Source organism: Mirounga leonina, unplaced genomic scaffold (genome assembly GCF_011800145.1).
Source record: "Mirounga leonina isolate KUSES-001 unplaced genomic scaffold, KU_Mleo_1.0 Mir_95, whole genome shotgun sequence".
Lineage (NCBI taxonomy): Eukaryota > Metazoa > Chordata > Mammalia > Carnivora > Phocidae > Mirounga > Mirounga leonina.
The window spans coordinates 352090-363370 of record NW_023270865.1 but is presented as its reverse complement, the minus strand read 5'-3'; the positions used below and the strand labels follow the sequence as shown (position 1 = coordinate 363370).

Below are 11281 nucleotides of genomic sequence, written 5' to 3'. Positions count from 1 at the left end.
AATACAGATAAACAGTGTAAGTAAGTGCTTTCTGTGGAATAAAGATTTCATTGGAACACTGGAAGACCACCCCATGTAAGCCAGAAGGGGTGCCCAGGGAGCTACGTGCTCCTGGGCGCCACTGGGGGAGAGCAGAGGTCCTGACCCGATGGGCACCCGCACGCTGTGATAATGCACCAGAAAGAGCGCATGGCTTCCAGATCCACGGAGGTGAGCATGGTGGAAAAAAAGCAATGTTTTAAAGCCAAATGTGTCCACAATTTCAGCTGAAGATGCAAAGGGACAGAAGCTGCAGTGCAGGAAAGGGAGTGAGGAGAACACGAGAATGAGCAACAGGGACACTGGCCAGGGGGACAGGGCAGCCTCTAGGAAGTGGGGAGGATGCTGGAGCAGGACGCACACCGAGCCTCACCCGCGCCACAGGAACCCTACAGTGGCCCTCGTGTCCCACCTGTGCTGTCCCCGGCTAGGGCCGCCCTGGTGTGTCCCTGGCTCAAGAGCTGAGGCAGAGCCGTCTGTCGCCTGCATCCCTTTCCCTTGAATGGCAAGGTCTTGCCTAATGGACAACTGCCCCGCAAGGACACAGTCCCAAATGCCGAAGCCATTAAAATGCCATGGAAAGACTGTTATACCAAAAATTTGAAAGTTAGGCAATAAGAACAAAATCCTAGAGATAGAGATCTTATGAAAACTCAAGAAGAAATGGAAAGCCTGCACTGTCCTATGACTTAGGTGAGCGACTACTAAGTAGAAAACCCCCAAAACCTCGGTGGCTGGACACAGTGAGATTTCTTTCTTACTCAGATGGAGTCTGGCCAGGGTCAAGGAGGGATCTCCTCCAACAAGAGAGAAACAGGCCTGCTGGTTTGTGATGCCACCGGCAAGGCCACCGAGGGGAGGGAGGCCCCCCCAGTGGCCCGGCAGCTCTTCTCTGTCCGATTCAGACGAGTCACATGGCCCCAGACCAGCTTGGGGGGCGGGGCGCTGGCCAACAGAGGGAGCGGATGGGTGCTCTGGGAGAACAGGCTCTGCTGCACCCTTTAATCATAAATCAAATCGAACCAATGGTCAAGGATCTCCCACAAAGAAAATTTCAGGCACAGCTGACTTCCTTAGCAAGTTCTACTAAACACTCAGGGAAGAGATAATTACAACCTGTCCTAGATTCTCCTAGACAGCAGGGAAGGATGCACAACCGAACTCTTCTCCTGGGGACAGTGTAGTGGCTCAGACCCGCAGGACGACGGCAGCAGAAAGGGAAATCCGCAGGGAGGCAGAACTAGTTACTGCTGCTAGGGCCCACAGCCGCACTGTGCTCACTGTGCCAGGCCAGTCCTCGGACCTGACTGCAATCACCCTGTACTCCTCACAACACCCTGAGCACAGGCTCTACAAATGAGGAAGTGGAGACCCAGAGATTTTAAATAATGGAAAAGTTAGACCCTGAGTGGTGTACCCACAACATAAAATCCTACACAAAATATTAACCAAATCCAACAGTAGGTTTGCAAGGGAAAACTCATCATTACTACATTGCGCTTAACCCAGACGTGTAAGGTTCTTTTTACGTTTGCAAATTACAGTAGTTAACCACACCAGCTGAATAAAGGAGAAAAATCACCCAGTCATCCTAATGGCTGCAGAAAAAAGTGTCTGATAAAATTCATCCATTCACGATAAAAACATCTTAGATTAGCAATAGAAGGAGCTGCTTTCACCTGGTAAAGGCCATGTACAAAAGCACGACAGATCACACACCCTCGAGAACGAGGACACGAAGGTGCTGAGAACACAGACCAACAGACATAACATGCTTCTAACGGCGCGGAGCATCAGTGTAACCACCTCGGGGGCAATCTGAGGTCACCTACAGTGAGGGCAGGAAGAACATGGCTCAGGACTTACATGAGACGTGAATATAACAGGACACAGAAAGTTAATAAGAAAGAACCAAATGGAATTTTAGAACTAAAAACATACGTAATCTCTGAAATTAGAAATCCACTATACATAGAGGCAGATCAGGGCAGTAGGAACGACCCAAACTGAAGCCACGAACAAAAGATGGGGGAAAAGACCCGAGTTTGGGGATGTGTGGGGACTCCACAAGTGGTCTGGCTGAGTGTCACTGGAGTCCCGGGAGGGAGGGAGGCCGGGTCAAGTAACAATTTTGGAGAAATGGTGGCCAAAACTTCTCCATATTTGAAGAAAATGATAAACTCCCAGGTCTAAGCTCAATGAAACCCAAGCAAGAGAAACATAAAGTAATAGCATGGTGATCCTTTCTAATAAGCTTAAAATGGATTAGTGCTAAAATCTTTTAAATAAATAAAAAAATGATCTGACGATGAAAGAAACCCCACCCACACACAAAGCACATTTGGTGTGCCATGTTTTCCTGCTGAGTTACAGAAACCAGCGCTGAAGGACACAGCGACGACCATACAGGGAGGGGACTGAGGATACCACCTCCCGAGGGACAGGCAGGGATCCCTGACCCCCAGCCGCAGAGCCTGACGCACGCGCCGCCACCACCGAGCATGTACTTCTAGGCCTGCCCGCTCTTCTTCCTAAATCAACTAAGTACTGTTTTAAAAAATTACTTTGCTTTACCAAAGAAAGCAAGTATTTGCATAAGATATGAAGCTTCCAAACTAAAAATCTAATATTTTGCCCTGTTATGCTCTAATTTTCAGAAATGCACTGCAAGCAAGAGAGCAGCGGGGGGTGGGGGGGAGTGGATACAGATACTCTCAGTGTGGGGTGTTAGTATCGTGAAACAGTATTTGTAATGTTTCCCCAAACTCTAAGTGTTACTGTTATTCAGTCTAGGAACATATTTGTCCCTGCTCACTTGGTGCATAGCTTGTTTTATAAAAGAATTTAATGAGAAAAATTCAGTTATAATTTATAAAAAGCCACTTTTTAAAACAATCTGTTAGTTTATTAAACAAGGACTGAGTGTCACACAAAATCACTTAGTGATCAGACACCATTCTCTTTTACATCAAGGAAAAAAATACTGCATTTTCTTTATCTCAAGGTATTTTACGAAAAATTAATAATGTTGGTCTCAAAATATATCAATGTTTCTTGTCTCAAAACACGTGAAGGGCTTAGATTAATCCTTTTTTGGGGTAAAATCTCAGTTGTATTTCAGGAAACATGAGCAGCATGCCGGAGTCCGAACGAATAATAATCCTGGTTGCCCGCTCTCTGCAAATACCACACCATGCACATCCTTACTCCCAGACTCACTCAGAGACAGATCAATCCTGTCTTTCTTAGGACGTTTTAGAAAACCAAGCTACAGGCCCTGAATACATTGCAAAACACTTAGGATAGTTACGGACAGAAGACCCAGCTCTTGCCAACAAACACGCTAGGTAGAAAAGAACTCCCACGTTTTACTAGGCTTGGCAAAACAAATACAAATGCGCCAGCCACGGCACCTGGAGGCCAGGTGTGGGTGCACAGGTGGGGGGGGGGGACTAGCAGCCGCCGAGGCTGGCGCTGCTGTGCGGGAACAGGGCCAGCGTCTTCTTGAGCTCCTTATAGCTCCAGTTTAGCTGCTCCACCTCGGCCTTGTGCTGCGCCCGCACCTGGCTCAGCTCCTGCAGGAGATGCTCGTTGGTGCTCACCAGGGAGCTGGAGGAGAGCACAGGAGGGCGACACCTGAGCCCTTCCCAGGTCCAGGCTGCCGCCTCCTGTCCAGCAGCGTCCTCCCTCACCTGGCCAGGCCCGGTCCCCACAGCCAGCGCCCTCCTGCCTCCCATGGGCTCCTGCCGTCCGGCCCTCGCCTCCCGCCGGGGCAGTGCCGGGCCTGACCCGGGCCCTCAGCCGCCCCGCCACTCCAGCCACGGCTGTTTGTCAGAAAACCGTCCTGGTCCGGAAAGCCAGCAAACTACGTCCTAACTCCAGAGACGATCCCCAGTCTGGCGTGTTTCTAGCTCCTGGTCAAATGCAAAGGGGCCCCTTACTGATGCTGACGTAGTGACAGTGTAATTCAGAGTCTTGGTCTCGTGATGCTGTCGGCTACTTCTACCGCGACAAGCACCTTAGGAAGGAATCGCTGCTGTGCTCGTTCACTCGGCCGTCTGCAAACTGCCCTCACCATCTCACTGACATCTCTCATGTGCCCCTCACCTCTCCCGGCCACACCTCACAGTCACACCCTCAGGTCACACCTCACAGAATCCTGCAGCAAGAAGGGACTTGCTTTTCCTTAAGAAAGGGAAGCTCAGGGAAGTTCCAAGTCAATGCAGAGACACACGTGGCCCAGAACCCCACCTACCATGACACTACCGGGCCCCTCTGTGCCCCATGATGTGACCAGGGCTGGCCCTGCTCCACCCACGCCTCCCGAACAAGCACCTGTGGCTCTCCTGCAACATCTGGGTGAGCTCCTGGATCTTGTCATAGTGCTCCAGATGCTGCTTTAATTCCACAATCTCACCAGAGAGCCTCTTCACACTGGTTTGAAGTCCTGAAAGAGAAAAACCATAACATCATTGAGTGAAATTCACCCACAGGTTTTAAAAACTACAACAGTTCAAGAGTTTAAGCTGGATCAGGGATACGAGAAAAACAATATAGTTTGGAAAAGGTCCATTTGTGTTAGCCAAAGATAGCCTCGGGCCTCTGCCCTCCAGATACCTGAGGAACAAGTCTCCGCATGGAGGGCAGAGTAGGGACAGAGGTGGGTGTGGCACCAGCCGGAGGCTCCTGCCACTCACTGGACCTGCTGCTGGCAGGGAAGGGCGTTCAACGCCTCTCTTCCACCAGGCAGTGGGCTCTGCCTGAGGGGAGGGCCTGCAGCTTTGGGGACAAGCGACAAGACATGTCTCTGCTGTGTCCTCTGGTCCCATGTCCATCAGTGACACAGCGTGTCTGGATTCCATCCACACGACTCCTGTCTCTGGGTTTCCAACTCGACAGGGAAAGAAATACATCATTTATTGGCTCTGAAACCCAAAACCAGGACCCAAATAAATCCACATAAAACTACACAATACGAGAGACAACAGGAGAGCCAGAGTGGGAGGTGCGGGCAGAGGGACGGCAAGGACACGGACAGCAGGCTCCAAGAGCAGAGGCAGAGGGCCCTAAAAGCGCTACGATGAGGCCACACTACTCAGCATCTGTACCCCCTATGCCGCCACTGCAGGGCTGGCGAAGGGGATTCTGTGAAGAGGGCAGTGATGGCATGGTTTCGGCATCCTCCAGAACCCCCCCAGTCCAACAGCAAGAGTGACTAGATGACAAAACCAGAGCCCCGCAGACAACATTACAGCCCCTAGGGGTGTGGAAGCCTCGAGACCCAGACACGAGAGAGCCACAAGCCCTGCGTAGTAGCCACCTCTGTGGGAGGGAAGCAGTGGTCAGCAGCCGGGCAGCCACTAGGTGTCCCCCATTTTCACAGGAAGCCCCTGCTGGGCAACTAAGGACCCATGGCTGACACAAGAGAGGCTCAGCCTCCTCCATGAGGTCAGACCAGGGGGCCCCTGGGAGGTCTGAAGGGACTGCAGCAACCCTGGCCCCTTGAGGCTGACCTGTCCAGCCCCCGCCCCCAGAAGAGGGTTGTACTACAGAGGCCTGTTTGTGAGGGCCCCGCTCGGGCAGGACAGGACACCAGAGAGAAGTGGGGGAGTGAACAGGGCCTGGGTGGGAAGTTCGGAGCACTGCCTGACCCGCCCCGGAAATGTGGAGGACGAATTCCACGTGCAGGTGAACAGCACAGGAGTGCTGAGGGCAGACCCCACACAAAGGTGCTGCCCTCGGACATCAGAAGCCACACCCAGGACATCAAAACCAGGACCAAATATTTCAGAATGAGCTAAAGATCAAAAAGAAATGATACAAGAAATGGAGGAACGAGTCAGACCTGAGAATGTCAGAGAGGAGGTGGCCAAACTCAGGCCCGAGCTCGCGGCAGAGGAAAGCTTCACGGGAAATGAAGGCTGAGCAAGAAGGAGCCCAAAAGCAAGTGAAGAGGATGATGACATCTCAAGACGCAGGTGAAAAGGGGAAAAGTTTTTTACATGGAAGTTAAAGAAAAGACTACCAAGAACTCAGTGCTTAACAAAACAACCCAATAAACACAACGGAAGAGACCTGAGCAGGTCGTGTCACAAAGACGACCGACCAGGGTGACGGTCTCTGTGGCTGTGCTCCCGCGGCCAAGCCCACCGGGAGTGCGTGGAGAGACCTGCTCTGAGGCCCTTTATGAACAGTTTTCAGACCCCTGGGAGGTAAGACCCACACGACACTCGGCGGGCCAGTCCTCAGGGGAGTTAAAGCCTCCAAGGGACCTTGCAGTTCACACCCAGACGAAGCTCACAGAAGACATACACCACCACCAGCTCCTCACTCAAAACCCTGGAATCTGAGATACCAAGTGCACCCTGGTAAAAACGTCAAAACAGAAGTAAAGACAGTGAAGAGAGGGAGATGAAAGCGAGCCGGACCTGGAAGAAACAGTGACAACAGAGACAAAGCACTGGCCTGCTCCGGAGAGCCGACGCAGCAGAGATGTGGCCATCTGCATGCTCCGAGAGGCAGGTGGGGTGCCCCACGTCCGCCGTGCCACCACCAGCATGGCCGACCCCAGAGGCTCTGGGGAACCTCTGCTGGGAGCCTGCGGGAGCGGCTCTCATGAGCCACGATGACGTCACAGCCCTTTACAGCGTGTACTGGACCTGAATTCTGAATCCTGTAACTTAGAATGAAGTCTACAAACAAGGGTTTGAAAACTCACACGTCACCAAATAACTCACCAGTGATCTGCACATTTAACGTAGCTGCAGTGTCTGCATTTTTTGCTTCTTTTTTCATGCTGAACAAAAGAGCCTTTAAGCTACTATTCTCCTCCAAAGATTTGTCTAAATGTTGCCTCAAGTCATCCTACAGACACAGAACAACACACTTAAAACAGATGAGTCAAATTCAGTAAAATGTATATACAAAATTAAGCGAAATCTCTCGAGATCACCAGACATCAGTTCTCCTTTATGTATCATAACCGAGAAATCACAACGTGAACAAGAGAAATCAGTTGCCCCCGGCTGAGTAGCACAGTGTCCTGACAGACAAAGGGGCGGCACAGGTCACATGGGGTCACACTGTGTGCCCAGCGTCCCTGTTGAGGGAGATGTGCTGGCTGCTGGAGACCTGCCTCCTACAGGAAGGCCCCGTGGTCACCACAGCCTGGCTGCCCATCCCTTCTCAAGGAGCAGGAACAAGAGCCGGGCAGCATGCCAGCCCCACGTGGTCCTTCTAGGCTCACTTCTTGGGCAAAAGCACAGGCAGATCCCAGGGCTTTGTGCTCCCCGAGGCAGGCCCCTCCCTGCAGGAGCCCCATCCTGTTCTTGTCCTCAGTGTGTAAGCACATGGGCTTATACCTGCCATCCCCATCACAGGCGGGAGCTGCAGACAAAGTAGGCTCCTGTTCCACCCTCCAAGATGGCGGCAAAACCCAGCACGCCATGAGACATTGAAGGGGAGGGAAGGGCACGGAGACCACTGTGAAAGCTGGTGGCACCTGGGCCATTAAAGCCACGGCTGGGGCGCCTGGGTGGCTCAGTTGGTTAAGCGACTGCCTTCGGCTCAGGTCATGATCCTGGAGTCCCGGGATCGAGTCCCGCATCGGGCTCCCTGCTCAGCGGGGAGTCTGCTTCTCCCTCTGACCCTCCTCCCTCTCGTGCTCTCTGTCTCTCATTCTCTCTCTCAAATAAATAAATAAAATCTTTAAAAAAAAAAAAAAAAAAGCCACGGCTGCCCAGAGCAGGGGGCCTCCCTGCCTGCATAGAAACCAGCAGGCGCATCCCCACTAGGGGAGTGAGCATCTCAGTCTCAAGGTGACAGGGGCCCTTGCTTTCAGGAAACTGCTAGTTCATTCTCCCTGCTGACAGCCCACCCAGTGCACCGACCCCTCTGTGTGCACACACACTCTAGGCAGTGCAGAAACTGCTGCATGGCGAGCTGAGCCTGACGGTCTGTCTCCCCAAAACGTGGTGAGTTCCGAGAGGGCAGGGGCTGGGCCCCGGTCCTGATGAAGGTCTCAGCGGAGGCTGGAGCAGGAGCAGTGGACCGATCACGCGCCAACGTGCACGGCACCGCTGCTGGGAGCCACGCTGCAAAGGCTTGGGAGCAGGGCCTCTGCTAAGGCCAGTTTCCTGGGCATCAGGACCTGAGGAGACACGACCGTAGAACCGGCGTCTTCACAACGGGGAGGAAAGCAGGATCGGCAATGGACCCTTCAGAAACAAGGGACTCCTTCTGTGAGAAGTAGCTCCTGACGGCGTCACTGGAGTGGATCTCAGAAGGGCACTGAGCAGGGCTCTGGGGCAGCCCGAGGGTTCTGGATCACTCATCCAGGCAGGGCCTGTAGGACAGGGTCAGTCAGCCCGTCGTCAGAGGCGAAGGAGCGACACCTCTGCGCACGCCTTCCATGTCAGACTGCATCACTCAGAGACACCTGGGGCCTGTCTGCCTGGATTCCACTGGTCCCAAACTCAGCAGCGTAGGGAAACGGGGGGTAACCCACACATCTGCACCAAACCCCAAAGCCGTGGTCCTCTGTTTTCATGGTTAACAGGCCATGCTGTGTCCCATGGGGTCAACACTGTCCCACAAAAATGACGTTCTGCACAGTGATTATGGTGCAGGCTCACGGGGCTCCAACTCTTTCCGGATGTACCCACCACTTGTGTGCATGCATGTCTATGGTGTATCTCAAGACCAGAAGAGGCTGCCAATATCATTTCATTATTTTTATTTTTCATCTTTTTCTGTAAAAGCAAAGCTTTGCAGGGCATCTCTGAGATGGCAGGTTCTCATAAAATACGATCTCAGATGGTCCAGAGATCCGTCTTGCAGCAATCCTGTGGCTACTCGCATTCCCACCTTACAAATAACACGGCCGATAGAGAGGCTGGGGCAGGCAGCTCCCGAGATGGCCCAAGGGTGCTCCTGCCGTCACGTGGTGTCCTCCCCTCACGTGGGTGGGCCTGCTGACTGGATCCTAACATACCATGCACAAGCAATGACACGTCCCTCTCAAGAGCAGGGAACGAAGGACGGCCTTCTACTCGGGCACTCTCTGGCTCTGACCAGCAGCTGGCAGCCTAAAGAGAGGCCCACATGCGCAGAGCCAAGCCTGCCTGCGTGCGAGGGGATGCCCACCTCCATCAAGCCTCCAAAGGGGACCAGGGCCCCCTCGGCAACATGACAGCAAGACCCTGAGTCAGATGCACAGCTCAGCTGCACTGGGACTCCCGACCCACACAAGCTGTGGGTATACGTGCTGCTGGTGAAGGGGCTGCACTCCGGGGTAACGTGCTGGACAGCACACGCACATGCACCCCGAGGCTTACATGGCTTGCTCAGACCGAGCCGAATGCGATGTCCCAGCCCATGGGACACAGCAGTCAGTACTGACTTTTTAAAAGAGGAGCCCCTGAACAGATTCCACACACTAAAACTCAACCATGATGATCAGCAAGGTAAACAAAACTTCCACTGGCTGAAGGCACGACAGACACCGTAAAGGAAAGCGGTTATGGATGAGGTGAGCGCCGGATGGCGTGCAGACACAGTGAACCTCAGCACAGTCAAGCGGATGGACGTCCCTTCTCGCACAGAGCGAGCGTTCTCTCTTGGTGAGGAGAACGAAGCTACTTTCACAGCAAACTCGCAGACCCACTACAGCATGGGCAGCTATGGTTCCTGGACCTAGTCCGTCCTCCACAGCCACGGCATGGCCCCCTTACCAACACCTCCCCGCCCCTGGCAACCACTTTCTCCCAACCCACAGGCTGCCTTTTCATTTAGGTTGCGGCTTCCACTGCTGTGCAGAAACTTCTTAGTTTGATGTCGTCCCACTTGGTTCAAACATTTTTGCTTTTGTTACCTGCACTTTTGGTGTCAAATTAAAAAAATCATCACCAAGACTCTATCAAGGAGGATTTTCTGTTTTTTTTCTAGAAGTTCTACAGTTTCAAGTCTTAACATTCAAAAATCTTTAATCCATTTTGAGTTGACTTCTATGTATGGTGTTAAGGGTCCGGTCTTCCCAGCATCTTTATCAAAGAGACTGTCCTTTCCTCATTGTGCATTCTTGGTACACAATGGCCATTTATGTGTGGGGTTATTTCTGGGGTCTCTATTCTGTTCCATTGATCTATATATCTGTTTTTATGTCAATACCATACTGTTTGATTACTATAGCTTCCTTCATAATAGAATTTGAAATCAGGGAGTGTGATGCCTCCAACTTTGTTTTTTTTCCAAGACAGGTTTGGCTATTGGGGATCTTTCATGAAACCAGAAAAAGGAGAATACAAATTTTAAGAAAAATAGTTATACAAATTTTACAATTTTTTAAAATTTCTGTGAAAAATGCCATTGGAATCTTTACAGGGATTGCACTGAATCTGTAGACTGCCTTCAGGAGTGTGGCCTTTGAACACCATTAATTTTCCAATGAACATGGGATACCCTTCCATTCATGTCTCTGATTTCTTTCACCCACGTCTTACAGTTCTCAGTGTTCAAATCTTTAACCTCTTTAGTTAAATGTATTACTAAGTATTTTATTCTTTCTGATGCTATCATAAATGGGATTGTTTCCTCTCCAGATAAACTGTTGGTGTAAAAAAACACAACTGATTTCTATTATGGTGATTTGTGTCCTGCAACTTCACTGAATTTATCAGTTCTAATGCATTTTTGTTGTTGTTGTTGTTGTTGTTGTTGTGAGTCTTTAAGATTGTTTCACACATGCAATGCTGTCCTCTGCAAACAGATGATCTTATTTCTTCCTTTCCGACCTGGATGTCTCCTTTTCCTGCGTGCTCTTGCTACCATTCCCAGTGCTGCGCTGAGCAGACCTCACAGGACTGCATGTCTGTGTCTGCTCGTGGCTCCTGGCTCAGAAAGCAAGGTTTGGTTTTCTTCCACCGATCACATGTCAGCTGTGGCCTTGTCCTAAGTGGCTAAACTTTAGGGTGTTGAGGAAACTTTCCTATTTACCTATTTTGTTGACTTTTTATGATGGATAGAGTGTTGAGTTTTGTCAAATGCTTTTCTCCATCTATTGAGATGATTGTGTGGGTTTGATCTTTCAGTCTGTTTATGTGGTGTATTAATTAGCATTTGTTGAACCGACCTTGCATTCCAGGGGGAAATCCCACTTGGTGATAGTGTATACTTTTTTGGATGTGTTCTTAAATTTGATTTCCTAGTATTTTATTGTGAATTTTTAAATTATGTTCACCAGAGA

General features: G+C 51.0%; 1 protein-coding gene across 5 annotated transcripts in view; it reads right to left on the bottom strand.

Annotated features, from left to right (window-relative positions):
- Positions 1 to 3138: 3138 nt before the first annotated feature.
- CEP72 (centrosomal protein 72) overlaps positions 3139 to 11281 on the bottom strand; it is a 36524-nt gene continuing 28381 nt past the window's right edge. For 4 of the 5 annotated variants that reach the window (XM_034998779.1, XM_034998781.1, XM_034998782.1 and 1 more), the window contains exons 10-12: positions 6777 to 6903; positions 4375 to 4486; positions 3139 to 3648 (exon numbers count right to left, since the gene is read on the bottom strand). In XM_034998779.1, coding sequence (XP_034854670.1) covers positions 3492 to 3648; positions 4375 to 4486; positions 6777 to 6903 — 396 coding nt within the window. In that variant the 3' untranslated portion in view covers positions 3139 to 3491. Of the gene's footprint in view, positions 4487 to 6776; positions 6904 to 11281 lie in introns of all 5 variants that reach the window. The other variant, XM_034998784.1, reaches the window with a different exon arrangement.